Below are 17,504 nucleotides of genomic sequence, written 5' to 3'. Positions count from 1 at the left end.
TGAGGCTGGTCGCACACTGAATAATATTTGTCAAAAACTTATCAAAATATGCCCTTAAAATTGGTGTATCTTATTGTGTATAAATTTTAACTCAAGCATGAATTTTTTAAAAAAACGTATTAGCCAGTATTAGAAAAAGGTACTTTCATACATTGGGAGGCATGAGTGAAGGTGGGCTGATAACATAAATTGGTTCTATCTTTCTGGAAGTTAATTTGCCTCTACCATTTAAGAAAACAAACTCTGACATGGTGATGCTCCATCTAGAACAGCATCCTAAGAAAAGAATCATGAATTCAAACCTGTATATACAATATTTGTCACAGCATTGATAGCAGCTGAAAACTGGAACAAGAACCAAATTGTCCTGCAAGAGAAGGATGGGTTAAATTATGATTCATCTGCCTGGAGGCCACTGCTAGCCCAGGAGGGACCTTTGTGTGAACTAGAAAAAGGCATTCCTCCAGGCTTGAGGGGGCACCAGCTAATTCACCCCTACTTGTCCCCTCACCTGGGCACCTTGTGCAAACTCCAGGCCTAGGGCATCATCTCTGCCTCATCAGCCATTATGGGTCAGACATTAAAACTGATGCGTTTGAAGAACAATGGCATGGGGAAATGTTAAATAACAAATGCGATGTTAAATGACAAAAATAGGTATAATTTCACATATAATTCTAATTTTGTTTAAAAATGTGAAATCACCAGAAAGAAACCTACCAAAATGTAACTGGTAGTCAATGAGCAATTACATCATTGGTGACTTTCTGTTTTTCACACCTGCCTTTTCTAAGTTTTCCTACTGTCAGTCCTTTTTCTAATTATGAAAATGGATATTGCATTCCTACTCTCCTAATTTAATAGGGCTTTCTGTTGGGCCTTGCAGCAGTGTTCTCTTTGGGCACAAGAGCAGAAAATAGGACTTGTGTGCCGGAGTTAAGGGTGGAACTGGATGGGAGAGGATGAGGGCAGCCTCGGTGAAGTCCCAGTGATTCCTTCAGTAAAAGGCCGTGTCTCTTAACTTTGTCCTCTCCTCTTTCTGTTCCGCAGGTTTGAGACGTTTGAGGTGAACAGCTTTGAGCAGTTTTGTATCAACTATGCGAATGAGAAGCTCCAGCAGCAGTTCAACTCGGTAGGCTTGGTTTCTGGACCCAGAGATGTTGGGGTGGGGATCCTCTCTCTCTTCCAGGGAGGACATCCCACACTACTTCTCTTCCATCCAGGGTCAGTGTGCTCTAGCTCTGCCCTGACCTTCCCCTGATTTCCTGGTGGTGCCCCAGCTTTAGGCAGGTGCTCCCCACTGCTCGGGAGGAGATTTGAATTGGGGCAGCTGGATTGAGGGGGTAAAAGATCCTCTTCTTGTCTTTGACTCCCACTCCTCCTGAGCCTGGCCTTTTGGCGTATTTGAGCAATTCCCAGCCAGATGTGAGCTTTCATGTGCGTGGTTGGGATATGACAACGCAGGTGATTATTAGAATGAGGATCACCTAACCAAGCTTTTCTTTACTGTAGTCATGACTGTAACTTTGTGCCCAAACCTTTTCTGGTGGATATGCACCATCCTCCAGGACTCAGAACTCTTGTGGTCAAAGCTCGGGAGATCAGAGTTAAAGTGTGTCTGCAGTTTACTAACCTTGACCTTTCACTTCTTACCCTAGCATGTGTTCAAACTGGAGCAAGAGGAGTACATGAAGGAGCAGATCCCTTGGACCCTGATTGATTTTTATGATAACCAACCTTGTATCGACCTCATAGAAGCTAAGCTGGGCATCTTGGACCTGTTGGATGAAGAATGTAAGGTAAAACTGATGATGCTATCGTTGAATTAGTTCAATTCTAGGCTTGGGGTGTGGGTCAGAGGACAGCTGTGTGGTGCATAGGAACATGTGAGATCTCAAAAAAGCTGGAATTTCATCTGTGATTAGCCGGCCTTTAGTGTGCTGGGAAAAGCATTGGTGTCCATTCTGCATACTAGAAAGTAGTAGAAGGTAACACATTGAGCATGATTGACAGGTATTGCTACCTTGATGATCATGTGCCTCTTTTGGTAGAGACTTTTGGTAGTATGGAGTGGCATGTTGTGATGGTGGTATGGATGTGGTGCCCCAGATATCCTAGGTGCTGAGAGAAGGACCCCAACATCCAGACAGGCATCCCCAGACAGTGAGGGCTCAAGAGCTCAACATCGTCTTTGTCATGCCAGATGGCTTGTGAGTGCTAGAACTACAAGGCTTGGTGGCAGGTTAGATCCCTAGATTTTCCCCCATGTAGCTTTTTGTGGACTCTACCTGATATGACAGGAGAGGTCCTGAATGGCCAGCATGGAGAGAACTAGGCAGCCTTGGGAATAAGGGTCGGGGAGATCTGGATGTTATCAATCACCTAACTTTGGCCTTTGGTTTCCTGCCCTACGAATTGGTGGGGGTTGGATCTGATGATCTTCAACATTTCTCCCAGTTTGTTGGTTGGTGATAGGGAGGTAAATGTGTACCAATTTCTCCAGTGATGGGAACTCTAATCAAAAGTTGTAGAAAGCACATGATTCTTTGTATTAAAAGGGGGGAAACCCGTTGCTTTTACTTTCTGGTCTCCGACGTCTTGCCTGTAAGGGATAGAGAGTGCCCTGATGGTTTGGGAGGAGGAGCAGATGTTTCCTTTCCAGAAGGACTATCTGCATCTCATTGCCTTTGAAAATGAAAAGGAACAGTTAATGAAACCATAGAAGACAGTGAAAATACATTGAAATCCACAGCACGTTTTTATCTAACGGTTTTCAGCGCTTCTTCAGAGCTGCGGACTTTGTCTGGAGTCAGATCCAGGAAGAGGCAGGCGGGTGTGTGCCTCGGCTTCTTCCACCTGCGAGGTTTCAGTAGAGGTGACAGGACAGATGTCCCTGCTCAAGCAGCACTGGCTAAATGACTGAAGTCATAGCTCAGGCCCTCCAGTCTCCCCTCCTGGTGTTCACCATTCCCTCCCTCCCTTGCTTTAGCATCCATGCCAACAGCTCCCTTCTGACCCCCAGCCAGAACGTGCTCCTCTCCCCTAGTCTCCTGTGATCCTGTCCATAAGCATCTCCTCCTGCTCCACGTCCCCAAACCCAAAGGCAACACAATGTCCTTCTGTCCAACCCAGGCCTCTGGGCTGCTAAGCCAGTTAGCTCCCAGGCCCGGGCCCCAGGAGGACTCCAGCTCTTCACTCCCCTACCCATGGTGAAGCCAAAGTCATACACAGCCCAAGGAGCACATGAGGCAGACGGTCTGTCTTACACTGCTCTACCTGGTTCTGTGATAAAGTGCTAACCATAACAGAAGCCATAACCCCAGGGTCATGGCCTCTGCTTTCACGTTTGCACACACCTCTCATAAAAACACCTAAATCCTTCAGGGTGATTGATTTTGTGAATTGAGTAGCTGCCTAATTGATTTCCAGTGAATTATCCTACCTTTAGTAGGCAAACTAGGGCCACTTGTGGGTTTTCTTTGGCTTGTGGTTTGACATTCTCAGAGGTACCACTACCCAAGGGAACATGTCATAGGAATGTCGAGTCACAGTGATGAGAACACTGGTCCCAATGCACGAGTGCAGAGACCTCAAACTACTGTCCGGAGGATGGGAGACAAGCCACTGAGGGGAAACCTGGAGCCGTGCGGGGCTGGGGAGCAGGTGGTCACAGGAGTGGTGGGAGTGTACTTATCAGGGTGGCAGAAAAGGAAGCAGCGCTCTGCGGGGAGACCCAAGATGCAAATATTCAGCATTTATGAAAGTAACTTCCCCAAATCCCTCGACTTTGCAGCCTTGGGTCGTCCCAGTGTGATAGGGCCCCCGACTGTCCTGCTCTCAGTCTCCTCCTCAGTGCACACCGCCTGGGGCTTCCTTTTAGAGACTGTTTTACTGTTGAGAAGCTAAGGGAAAGTAAACTCTAGCTCGTGCCTATGTTGGTGATCTCTGTCTTATGCTCTGTGGAGCCTTCTCTTTGGGTCAGATTGGTAAAATTAGGTGATTTAAGTTGAAGGCTGTATCCAGCTCAAGCTCCTGCCACTGCAATCCATCAGGCACCCAGAACCTGCTGTATGTCTGGTCTTGGCGGGGGGAGACCCTCAGGAGAGGAGGAAGGGATCTCCCTGCCTGCCAGCAAAGGGGGAAGAACAACAGGGATGGTACTCAGGAGGAGTTTGGCCTGAGGGAGTGGGAGTGGGTTGGGGGAGGGCTGTGGGCAGGGACCAGGACTGTGTTTGGAGGTCAGGGTCCCTGAGTAGGCTGGAAGCGGCATAGGTCACAGCCCAAGGGCAGTAGAGTGACAGCTAAAGAACATCGAGGCCAGGGGACAGTGACTCAGAAAGACTGCGAGGTGCACGCGGCCACTATGGTTCTCTTCCTGCTTCTCTGCCCCCCAGGCTCCTTAGAAGGGCAGGTCTGAGGAAAGCCTGGATTTCCTGCTAATCGAGCTGGTGGGGGCTTGGAGTGTTGAGATGTGGAATAGTACCATGAATGTGACAAGTTTAAACTCACTGGCAGCCGAGGCCATGAGTACAGCAGGGGAGGCAGAGATGAAGACCAAATGAAAGAATCATATAAAACCCTTTCTATCCGATTCAGTTGTTCTGGGAATTTAGAGTGAGTCAGTATAAACTGATGCAGCTTCTAGTAACAGGTAGATTTTAAACCAACAGATGTTATTACATTTGTTAAAATTCATGGAACTGCACACTTAAAAAGGGTGCGTTTTACTGTATGGAAATTACACCGTAATAAATTTGACTGAAACATAGGGCAGCTTGCTGCACCCTTCTGGAAGCACCCATGGCTTTGAGCCTAAGCAGGTTGGGAATTTCCATGTAGTTGGTCACAACTGGGCAACTTGGCGTCCCTCGGGAACCATCCTGTCAGACAATGGAGCTGTCTCAGGCCCATGCCTTTCCTCCGCTGTCGCTTGCTCTGACATACTCTGTGGGATGAGAAAGAATAATGAGATGGCACTGTGAAGAATTGTGTTCTGTGACCCCCGTGTGACAGGACACAAAGCCAAATGAAGGATTAGATTCATGTTATAAAAGCAGCCATTGGGAAAATCACTTTTCCTGGAGGAGACACGCAGTGGCAGGCAGGGCCGGTGAGCTAAGATTTAAATTAGAAATATGGAGATGAGGTGGCCACGGATTGAAGCGGGCAGCACTCCGGGTCGTTCTCCCCAGAGCCTGTGGTTGGTGCCAAAAGCTGCAGAGGAGGCACGGGGACCAGAATATTGAACTGTCCAGATTCCTTCAGGTGGAAAAGCCCCTTAGCAGTCATGGATTTCTAGTCAGACCCAGACTAGGCCACAAATGACAGCTGCTCCTCAGGAACCAAGGGGGCAGGAGAGGGTGTTTGCTTGTAGGAATGTTAATCTCCAGGCTGCTCTGAACAAAACTCTGCCTGCAGTGCTCCCTAAGGCTGCTGTGGGGGCTGCATGACAGAAGCCATATCTAAGCCATATTCAGACTGGGCATTCCCTGCCTGCCTCTTGGAGGAACAAACTAGTTAGCACTGATAGGATATAAGACGTCAATTCATATTTCCTTCTAAGTGACGTGTTTGCGTTTTAGCAGGAATTTTCTGAAAATGATACCTTGACCCCTGACAGCAATTTTAGTGAGTAAAAATAAAGATGGTGTCTCAGGTTGGAGAGACAGTGTTAGGTTCCCACAAAGGCAGGCCTGGACGGGGAGGGGAGAGGCGAGCTCTGCCCTGTGTGACTAGGAGTCTTTTGTGGAACCTAGCCTGAAGAGCTGACTAAGATGGACCTTCCTAATTACTGGGTATCTGTTGAGGCCATGGAAGGAAAGCTGGCTGAAGACAGTGGGGAGGTGAATGCCTTCTGTTTCCTTCTCTGGGCCCAGCCTGCTCTCAGGAGAGTTTGCTGTGTGTTAAGATCAAGGGTTCATGGTTTCTTAAGAAGTAGCCCCAGAGGTCTCCTGGTCCAATGTGTTTGTGAACAGGTTTGAAACCTGTGATAGAGGGCGGTAAACTGGTTTTCCCACACTGTTCATTCGTCCACCAACAAACCCCACATTCCTGTGTAACTGACTGACCCCTACCCTTTGACACATTTCTGAGGAGGAGGTGACCGAGAAGAAAGAGTGTCATGGGGAAAAGCGTCCCCAAAAGAGCTGTGTAAGCAGAGAAGTCAGATGAGGGGAGGGGTATTCTGGGCAAAGGGAATGTCGGGTCTGCAGAACTTGGGGGGATCTGATTTGTCCAGGGTCTGGTGGTGGCAGGTGAGGTTGGGAAGCAGGAACCATCAGAGAACGGGAGGCTCTGCCTGCCTGGAGAAGGCATTTGGACTTGACTCTGCAGCTGCAGACGCTGGGGATGGAAGGTGTGAAGCGGGGGAGAGATGTGACCAGATCTGACTTACCCTTCAGCAGATCTCTCTGGCGACTGTGAAAGCTGAGGTGGAGAAGGAGACGGCAGTAGGGAGAGCAGTGGCCATGTTGCTGTGGTCGGGGTGGGAGAGGATTAAGACTTGAAGAGAGGAAGCAGGGAGGTCAGCAGCCTGAGGGCCTCAGAGGGCCGCTGCGTTTGACCGCGAACTGTTGCTTAGAGCAGTTTCAAGGGCGTTGTCTGGAAGAAGCCTAGTTTCAGCAACTTGAGGAGAGGCTAGGAGGTAAGGCAGTAGAGATGGCAGATTTGAATTCCCTGGTGGAGGCTTGGCTGTGAAAAGGAGAAGGTGAGAGAGGAAGGGCAGGAGAGCAAGCAGCTGAGGATTCCGAGGGAGGGAGGGTGGGTAGATCCCGCTCCCTAGGAGGAGACAGGGGTGGGTGGCTAGGATGCCAGCCAGGAGAAGCAGCATCTGTCCCCTCTCCTGGACAAGTGAGAGGGGTAGGCGGTATTAGGGTGGCTATGGATGCAGATGAATTTCTGCATGTAGAGCAGGAATTTGAAGTTTCCTGCTTGAAAATGAGGCATCTGCTAAGTGGTGATAGAGTTAAAAGCTTGAAGAGAATGGAGGAAGAGGGCATGGCATCCTATAAACAGGGAAGAGAAATACCAGAGTGCATAGATCTGTTTGCTGAGATCAGAGACCATAAACAGATAGAGGAGTTGTTGAGGTCAACTCCCAGCTTAGATCTGGGCACAGTGTCTTAATCTGTAGGAGTGATTCCCACAGCGAACTTTGATTTTATTTTTTTGGCAGTAATACTAAATTATCAACAGAGTTGATGAAGGGAAGGGAGTCGATGCGTAATCCTAGCCAGGCACCAGCTGTGGGAAAGGACAGGATGGGTAGTTGGGTTGGTATAGAATTGGTGTTCTGCTGAGCATGCAGAGGGGTGTTTTGTGAAGGTGGAAAAGTAAAGGCCTGGAGCTGGCATGGGGATGGCTGCTGCCTAGAGAGTTGTTAGGATACAGAGTCCTGGGGTCCCAGCTGGGCTTCTGTGAGGGCAAGGAGGATCCAGAGGTGTTGATGATGGCATGGTCATTTGGGAGGTCAGCAATGGTAGGAGACATCAGGGATTCAGGGAGCCCCCAGAGGTGTGTGATGGAACAAGATAGTGAGTGAGTGACTGTGAGGCAGTCATTGGTGGCAGTGGCCCAAGAAGACAGGAACAAGAAGCAGAGATGGAATAACTGGCTGTGGGGTCCTTATCAGTCAGCTTTTGTCTGCTGTTGCATTGGGGGCAGGCTTTGGCTCCAAGTGATATCCCAGGCCAGTGATGGCAGCCGTCAGAGAGCAAGCACAATTTCTGCTCAGGATTCCAAAGAGGACCTTGGTGAAAAGTTGTCCTGGACCACAGGCTTTGTACCCCAGGCTTTTGGGGAAGAGAGGCTTAATAAGCCCAAGGACTTTCACACCCCCCACCCCATTTTTCTATTTTATTTCATTAGCAAAAAGTAAAATCAGGTTTAATATATTTTTAACAGCTTTATTGAGATATAATTAACATATTGTACAGTTCATTCATTTGGAATACAGAATTCAGTGGTTTGTAGTGTATTCACAGAGTTAGACAACCATCGTCACTACAATCGATTTTAGAACATTTTTGTCACCCCATAAAGAAACCCATTAGTGGTCAATCTCCCTTCCTCCTCAGCCCTAGGCAACCACTAATCTACTTTCTGTCTCTATAGATTTGCCTATTCTAGACACTTCATATAGATGGGACCTTCACTTTTTGATGTGACCAGTGGCCAATACAGCAGGTCAGAGGGACTAGGCCTCGGAGGGAGAGTACCCACCTAGGTGAGGACAGAGCTGGGACCCAGGCTCCTGGTCCAGTGCCCTCTTCACATTGCTTTCAGAGGAGAGTAAGGATGCTTGTATGAAGTCACTTATAGATTGTTTTTTAAAGGATTCGATTCACTGCATATTTCAGGCTATACTGATAGTCACAAAACTAAATGATTTTGTCAAAATGCAAACTTTGCTTTCTTTCTCCTGTGCCTGTTTTAAATCTACTTTTACGGAAAGATTTTCGGAGATAAGTGCCTTCTGCCTGATCCTGCCTTCGTGACTGCCTTTCAGACTCTCTGTTGTCAGGCAGGAAAGCATAATAGCGAGGAGTGCGTGCTCCAGGCCAGCCTATCCTGGTTTGAACCCAGCTCTGCTACTTCCCAGCTGTGACCTTGGGCAAATCCCCTAACCTCTCCACCTCGGTTTCTTTATCTGTAAAATGTGTATAAACGTAGCACCTTCGCTCATGGGATTATCGTGAGGATTAAATGAGTTGATACTTCTAAAATGTATAGAAAGCTGCCTGGCAAATAATAAGTGCTCTGGGCATTTGCTATTAGTATTATCTAAGAATCTGAGTTGTTGTGAATTCCTGCTGGCCCTTATTTTTAGTTGAGGGTGGGGAGAGGTGAGAAGAGACCCTGACCCTTGTCAAGAAATATGTATACACATGACCTTGCTCGTTGATTCATGCCAGTCTGAATTGTGGATATGTAGGATTGAGGAGTCTTCTACTAGAAGTCCAATTTCATTGTCAAGACAAGATGATTTTGATATTGGCAAGTATAAGCACTGACCTAGGTGGGGCTTCTCCTAGTCCTGCCCCTGCTGTTCTGTCTGCCCCAGTTCTACCAGCCCCGGGTCCATTGTGTTCCTATCCTCCGGCCTCGTCTCCTAACAGCCCTGCCAAGCTGACCCCTCCCTTCCCACCCTACCTGGTATTTCTCAACATGGATGCTTAGAGACAAATATAAAACAGTATATATTTAAAAATGCTGAACTAAATATATTTTATTTTGTCTGCCCAACACAATTATTAGCCTCCTTCAAAAAACAAAATTTCTTGAATTTCCTATGGCATTTAGCACTGAATAGTCAATACTAGTTACACCAAATTGAATATTGAGAAAAAATTCATTTTTCTTACAGGTTATTTGGGAAATTTTTTCTCAAGTGCGTAAGCATTTTTCTTATCGGACAGATGTTAATTTATTAGACAAAGCCCTCTTTAAGTGGCTAGTGCAAGGGTCACCTTCAATCATTCCTGATCCAAAGGTACAATCTAAACTAATGAAGGACAAGTCAATTAGTGACCCATAACTGAGGAATGGGTGTGGGCAGTGGTGTTCAGTGATGACAGAGGAGGGAGCACCTTCCCATCGGAAGAGTTACCATCATCCTTGACAATTTGGTCATTACAGTCATTCTGTGTTACATTTTGAACAAAGCAAGATGCCCTTTCACTTTTGAAGCCATCTCTAAAGATATTGAAAGGGGCTGCCCTTCAGAATTCTTAACGTATTGAAACCTCTAAACCTAAATTTAAATTTGAGGGAAGCAGAGATTAGTACCACGTAGCTCAGTCACAAGATACTTAGTACCCAATGTGTGACCAGAACCCAATTCTAAGTTCTTTGAGGGGCAGGAAAAAATGGTAAGACGTGGTTCTTGAAGCCAACAGACTTGCTTTGGGGTGACAAGACAATGCACAAAACCCAAAAATGAAGAGTATTATGTAGTGAATGTGTAAGAGCTTGATTGTGAGGAATCTCAAAGTGAGATCAAGAGGAAAGGCTTCAGAGAAGAGGACGGACTTGAGCCGAGACTGGACTGTGGTATTTAGATGAGCTTAGAGAGAGACAGGGCAGGTTTCCTGCTGCAAGAGTTGGCCTGAGTGAACAGGAGCATGGCGCTGGATGTGGATGTGGTGTGTTCATGACATGGAAGTCACTGACCTGACTGGAGGAAAGAAGCATCTTCAGATTTGTCCCAGGAGTTATGACTCTACTCCTGTGCCCTTGGCTCCCACCCTCATCCTCTCCTAACCCTTCCAGCATCTGCCAACAAGCAGGCTCTTTCAGGTTCAACACACTCCTGCAAACACCATGGGAGCCAACCCACATGGCATGTTGACACGCCATGTCAGGATCCTAAGTGTCCACTGTTGAATCTTGTTTTCCATGTCCACTTAGGGTCCAGGTCTGAGGGCCAAATCCTGCCTCACGAGGTCAACTTACTGACAGACTTTATCACTCTGCCTCAACTCTTTGCTTCTTTTTTTCTCTTCACAAACAACTCCACGCTGTTTTGTGGTTCTGCAGGTCCCCAAAGGAACTGACCAGAACTGGGCTCAGAAGCTCTATGACCGACACTCTGGCAGCCAGCACTTCCAGAAGCCCCGCATGTCCAACACGGCCTTCATTGTCGTGCACTTTGCAGACAAGGTGCGTCTCCTCTTTGTGGGCTTTGGTGCTCCATTAACCCCGCCCGAGGTAGACTCAGGATGTCTGGGTTAAGAGGGAGCTGTCCCTTTTGAATTCAAGTGGTCTGAAATCTCCATAGGTAGGGTTCCCTTCCACTCTTTCTTCCCCTCCCCACTCCATCTCTGTGGTCCAACAACCTGTTACTCCATGGCAGAACCCCACAGGGGATAGAGTTACCCAGTTATATGCTTAACAAACATTTGTTGAGGGTCTCTTTCCTGTGATTGTAGCAACATGTAAAATAGTCATGAGTCTATTCTCCTGGACCTTGCGAGAGAAAGGAAAGGGTAAAAACGGAGTGGTCTCTTCTTTGGGGGCTTCTTTCCCAGTAACTGGTATATACGTGAAATTTTTCTACATGGATTTCTGTTCTGTGTGCACTAGCCCAGGGCTTCTCAAATTTCACTGTGCACCTAAATCACCTGGGGTCTTGTTAAAATGCAGGCTCTAATTCAGTAGGTCTGAGGTGTGGCTGACAAGGTGCATTTTCAGCACCCAGAGGAAGCCTTTCATTTGAGGGGATCCTTTTGAAAACAGTATGTTTTTCCGTAAAATGAATACTCAATTTCCTCTTTGTAAATCCTGATCACATCTTGGGTTTGCATTTTAAATAGGAACATCTGTGGGTTTCCTATCTACTCACAACTCTTTTCAGAGAACACTGGGTGGATGAGATGAAACTGCACAAGCAGCTGCTGAAGCACGAACTACTGTTTCTGTTTCCTAGGTGGAGTACCTTTCCGATGGCTTTCTGGAGAAAAACAGAGACACGGTATATGAAGAGCAGATCAACATCCTGAAGGCCAGCAAGGTAGGAGCATCAGAAGTGGGAACTAGAGCAAGAATGTCCACAGCTAGAGCAGCAACAGTGCATTTAATTTCTGTTTAGCAGTCTACGGAAGCTTCCTATAAGCAAAAACGTAAAATAAATGGATTAGAAGGTAGGATTTAAGAGACACTTAAATCTACTATTTTGGAATGTTACTTTCTATTATTTCCAGAATGTATTTCCTTCTCATGAGCATAACAAAAAGATAGCAAATCGTGTGTCCGTTCTACAGGTAGAGGAAACGAGGCCCTCATTCACATACACAGATATTTATTAAGCACTTACCTTGTGAGGCACTGCCCTAAACACGCCCAGTGTCATACAAAGATAGAGAAGACAGATTCATCCCTCCAGCCGATTACATTCTAGTGAGCATGAGTAAGCAGATAAATGCACACACAGTAACTGTGCAGAGAGGAGGCATGGGAGTGGGTCATGCAGCCTTCTGCAGGGAGAAGTGTGGGTACCACCATTCCAGAAGGCTGACGCCTTGATGCAGATGCTGTTGCTGGCTTTAGCCTTTCAGAGGAAACCCAGAAAAGGGCTCTCCAGGATTTAGGAGGCTCTTTCTCAGATCACGTGATGCTGAGCTCACTGCAGGGGCCTGATAACACTAGAAATGGCAGATTAATGTCTCTTAGTGATAAGCTTTAGATGAATTTAGATGAATGCAATAGGGCGAGATGATGGCGTGGAGAAAATACACCCCACAAGATGGACCCAAGTACATAAAGGCAAGTAATCCTTATTAAGTCACGTGGCCCTCAGGCAAGGGGTTTAGGAAGGATTTGTGTCAGTACCAGTGTGTGGGCAGCCCAGGCAGACCCTGCCCAGTGTCCTCTCTGGATATCTGGAACATCAGGGAATTAGTTGTCACTGGGGCAATTTGCTTTGGGGAAATGTGGATATCATTTTGGAGTTCAGTGCAGGATTAATCTCTCAGCTTGCCAAGTTTTCAGCTCTCTAGTCCATGGTACTTAATAGGACTTTTTCCATTCTTTACAAGGGTGAAGGGGCACAGGAGAGGAGCCACAAGCCACAGGGAGAGAGTGGAAGTAGATGGTTTGAACACTAGGAGCACATTTCCTCATCAGGCATTTCTTAGAACTTAGAGGCCTGTGACCTCCTGTTAGTCTGACGCTGGCCTCAGAGGGCTGAGAAACTTTACTGTCTTGATGCAAGTTGCTTCTTTCAGGTAGAAGCACAAATAAGGGGTGAGGGAGAGAGAGTCGGGTACTTTCTATTAAATACAGAGTTTGGTTCTGACAGTGTATGGATTTTTATCTTAATTTGAGTATCTCTCAGGGATCGCAGAAGCTAAAAAGGAGTCTCTCACACTCTCTCTGGCAGAACATCTTTTATTAATAACTGAGATTTTTCCCCCCTTATTTTTATTTGACAATTTTATTGAGTATTTGTGTGATATATAGTGGTGACAAATACATATAGTTAACCTCATGGAACTTACAGTCTAGTGAAAAAGATATACAGTTTAATTACAAATTTGGATAATGCTGTGAAAGTCAAGAAGGAGCTATGGAAAAGAATAATAGGCATAAGTTGGGAGTCCTCTGGACCACCCCAGGTTCAATCAGTTGCTAAGAAGATACTCAGAACTCAACATATGGTCAAACCCATGGCTATGATTTATTACAGCAGAAGGATACAGAGCAAAATCAGCACAAGAAAAAGGTGAATGTGGGGGACACCAGGTGCAAGCTTCCTGGAGTCCTCTCCCAGTGAAGTCGCACAGAATGTGTTTAATTCCCTCAGCAGCGAGTTGTGACAATACCTGTGAGGTATCTACCAGGGCAGCTCACCTGAGCCCTGGCATTCAGGGTTTCGGTTGGGAGTCAGTTCTGCAGGCACCCTTTGCCTAGCACATGCCAGACGTCCAGACTCCCAAAAGGAGAGCAGCTGTTCAGTATAAACCATGTTGTTTGCATAAACAGTTTAGGTACAGTGAGCCGTTCTTATTAGGAGGTGGTGAGAATCCTCCTGAAATCTAAATTCCCAGACACCAGCCAAGGGTCAACCTTGTAAGCAGGCCTTTCTCAGGATAGCAGTCTCAGGCCTGCTCTGTCACCTCTTTTCTGTACAGGGGGATCACTTTAGATTGAGGGTACTGCATCTACGGCCATACCACCCTGAGTGCGCCTGGTCTTGTCTGATCTCAAAAGCTCAGCTGGTTGGGGTCTGGTTAGTACTTGGATAGGAGGTTGAGGGCACTGGATTTTTGTTAGAAAAGAAGTAGTCATGTGCTACATAATGACGTTTCAGTCAATAACAGACCACCTATATGACGGTGGTCCCATAAGATTAGTACCATAGAGCCTAGGCGTGTAGTAGGCCATACGCTCTAGGTTTGTGTAAGTGCATTCTATGATGTTCGCATAATGACAGAATCGCCTAACGACGCATCTCTCAGAGTGTATCCCTGTTGTTAAGTGATGCATGACTGTTTAGGCTCATAAAAAATTTAAATAGTATAGAAATATATGAAATAAAAGTATTCTCTCCCATTCCTTGACCCACCTTTTCATGAAACCCCATTCTGCATATACAAGCATATTGGTACATCTTTTTAAGATTGAAATGAATCACGTTATACATAGTCCTCTCTAATTTAATTTTTCACTTGCTGTTATATCTTGACCACCTTTCCACATGAATACATATCTATTTCTTTTTTTTTTTTAAACAGCAACTGCTATTTTGCTAATTCAAATAATGCTAAAATGAATGCCCTTTGCATATATCTTTGCTTACTTGCATAATTATATCTGTCAGATAAATTTTTAGAAGTGGAATTGATGGTTCAAAGAGTATGCACTTCAAAAGTTTATAGCTATTGCTAAATTGGAGCACAAAACAGGTCTGTGATCTATTCTTAAAAGGGAATCGACTCCCTCTCTTCCCTGCCCACCTGGCGCAACCCTCGCTCTCCCCTTTACCAACGAATATTTCTGAAGAACCGATGACCTTGTTGCCAACCCCCCACCACCAAAAACCCTATGAGATGCTGTGAGGGTAGCCAGCAGCACTCAGAGATGAACCAAGAGGGGCTTCTAGGCCCACTAGACCCTAGCATGTGGAGATCTAAGAACTCTCCACGCTGAACCCATTCAGCGTTTCAGACATCCCAGAAGATAGAAAGCAAAGATCGACACCAGGTCACTATAAACCAACAGACAGGCTCTACACAGACTGCAGCAAATCAGAGGGATTCAAAGTGTGCTTTAAATCATTTGACGGATGGACATGTGTGGCAGCATCTGTCCTTGTAGCATTTTTAAAGCTCATTGTTTACTGAACCTCTGTTGTTTTCTGTAAAATTTTTAGTTTTCACATCAGTCCTGTGAGGTTTATAACTCTGTGCTACAGTGAGGAAAATAAAGACCTAGAAAGATACAAGGCCTATGGCATGGAGGTAATGCCCAATTTTTTATTGGTTTGCATCTCACTAAGCATAGATAAATCTCAAATCTTGTATGTCAATTCATAGTTTTACTTAAAGTATTTTTATTTTATGGAAGACCTATCAGCTTTTTTCTTTTGTGTGGCACCCTGACAAGAAATGAACAAATCATTGTGAATGATAAAGCAGAATGGGATGGAAGACTCCCGTGTACCCTACCAGCCAAAGGGATGTTTGAAGAACTCCTACCAAGAGCAGTGAAATAAAATGGTGCTAATGAGAATGTAATTAGTAAAGCAAGTTACACTGCCGACGAGCTTATAATGTAGCTAATTGCTTTCTCAGCTATCAGAGTGCTATAAATAGAGACTTAAGTAAAGAAATGCCTCTTTGAAACATAACTTCAAATTATTAACAGACTGATTTGTTTTAGATACTAAAGGTGGAGGTTTATAATAAACCTCCCAGTGTTTATAATAAGTTTATTATAAATTTATCAATCTGAAGGAAAAAAATCTCAAAAGGAGAATATTTTCCTCTGAAGATGTCCCATTCCAGGACAGCACAGAGTGTAGGTCAGAGGGACGAGGAGTGGATTGAGAGTTTATGCCACTAAGTGCCAGGCAGCAGGGGCCGTTCTGGGCAGTGTTCCTAGGCAGGCAGTCCTGATACCATCTCTCCACTCCATCCCAGCAGAAGGGATCTTGAGAGCAATATGGTCCAGAGGTCAGGTAGGTCATATTGGCCCAAAGCCACCTACCCTGGGCCGTGACAATCCCTCAGGTCCAAGAGTCAATGGAGTAGCTCAGACAAGGCCCAAATGCGCTCTCTCCCCATCTCCTTTCTGCTGCTTTGGCTTGACTTGAACTTACCAAGGAATGACCATGTACATGCATCCATTGCTTTCCACACTGATTTGTCCTTACGGGTTACACACACATTCTATTTTGAGCAAATACATTTGCATTTTTAAAAATATATTATTTTTAATTTATTTTTTATATAACAGCTTTGGATATACTTGACATACTTTAAAATACTTGCTTTTAAATATATTTGGGGTGCTTCCTGTTTAAAGTCAGTTTGTGCTGGTAGTTAAAAAGCTTCTAGCAATATTTAGAATGAAGAGGTCACTATGCAAGAGAGCTTTTAGTTGATAAAACAATATCATCGTCCTTTTTGCAATACAGAAAATCCACCTTTTTCTTCTTCAAAGAAATGAAGTGCTGTGACTTTTCCTCCAAAGCCCATTTAAAATTTTTTAAACAAAATATTTCTTACCTAAAAGTTGGAGATTTTTTTCCATAGGGGAGCATTGACCATGTAAAAGAACTGATTGCAAAGAAAGTGTATTTTTTTATTATGTTTGCAGCCAGAGTTTCTAAAGATAAGATTCTAGGCAAGAGATTCCGATCAAATGGTTATTATCGCGTCTTATTTTCATCTCTTGTGTCTGTTTTAAAGGAAAGATATTTTATGTTCTTATAAACAGAAGTGAATAGGCATGATTTCCAAGGTAGCAGCTATGTAAGTAGCTATAATTGACATTTTTCTTAAACTGTCAAATGGTCTTTAGAAAGTGTTTCCATACTTCTTTTAATTCCTTTTCTAATAGATTTGCCTCAGGCTTTTAAAATCTATATATAGACTTGAATAGCAGAGAATACCAAAGCCATTGCCTATGGACACTTTCACATAAGTGACAAACAGGATGAGGGAAAAGCTGGGTTTGTTTGAAGGTATTATCCTAGTGTTTTCAAGATTGAAGGGAACAAATTTATAGAAAGGCCCAGGTGGATGCTGCTTCCTAGGGCTGCCCTAAGACGAATTGTAGTAGTTCCATTACTGGGCAGTCAGCTTATAAACACACTTTCCAATAGCTCAAAAGGCATAACTGGTGTTAGTCAATTAAAGGAAAAACAGCTTTCTCTCCCTCACTCAGAAATACGTTCTTTTGCATGAATCCTTTGTCAAGCAAGAGCTTGGCAACTACTTTTTATTGGGACTTCAGATTTATGTGTAATTGGGACACTCCTGGGACAAGGAGGTCCCTGTCTGGCCCAGCCCCCTTATCCTGGTGAGTAGATGTGGGTGGGGAGGTGCAGTAATCAATATTTCTTGCCTAGCCTTTTACTGTTGCCTACAGCCCAAGGTTGAACATGGTACTTCTTGGCCTTTTGGTCCTGTGGTCAAACTGGATGTCTCTGTATGTTCACTGAGTTTGTAAAACAAATTCTGAATAGAATGTGAAGCCCACCCCTTCTTCCTAGACTTAATTTCCCAACAAATTCATCTCCCTTTCCATCTCAGAGATCCTCCCACTTACAGTGTAGTCTCAACAGTAGCGACCTACAATTAAAACATAGCTTTTAAACTAAATACCAATGCTCCAGACTAAACCTTGGTCATGTTTGTTCCCAAATTAAAGCACAGAGTCACTGTAGGTTAAAATCTGCCTCAAGCAGAAGTTTTCATTTTCTCCTCTCAAGTTATAAATCCTTTTATACTTCAAATAAGTAAAAGGCGTAGCTTCTCTGATTGAAACAAGAGAAGGGGACT

General features: G+C 45.0%; 1 protein-coding gene across 5 annotated transcripts in view; it reads left to right on the top strand.

Annotated features, from left to right (window-relative positions):
• Positions 1–17,504, top strand: part of MYO5B (myosin VB) — a 348,390-nt gene that overhangs the window by 227,252 nt on the left and 103,634 nt on the right. For all 5 annotated transcript variants that reach the window (XM_070630194.1, XM_070630195.1, XM_008514690.2 and 2 more), the window contains 4 exons: positions 1,051–1,132; positions 1,659–1,799; positions 10,537–10,659; positions 11,426–11,509. In XM_070630194.1, coding sequence (XP_070486295.1) covers positions 1,051–1,132; positions 1,659–1,799; positions 10,537–10,659; positions 11,426–11,509 — 430 coding nt within the window. The remainder of the gene's footprint in view (positions 1–1,050; positions 1,133–1,658; positions 1,800–10,536; positions 10,660–11,425; positions 11,510–17,504) is intronic.

This window comes from Equus przewalskii, chromosome 7 (genome assembly GCF_037783145.1).
Source record: "Equus przewalskii isolate Varuska chromosome 7, EquPr2, whole genome shotgun sequence".
NCBI lineage: Eukaryota > Metazoa > Chordata > Mammalia > Perissodactyla > Equidae > Equus > Equus przewalskii.
Note: the sequence above shows the minus strand (reverse complement) of the source record. Positions and strands in the feature narration are given on the sequence as shown.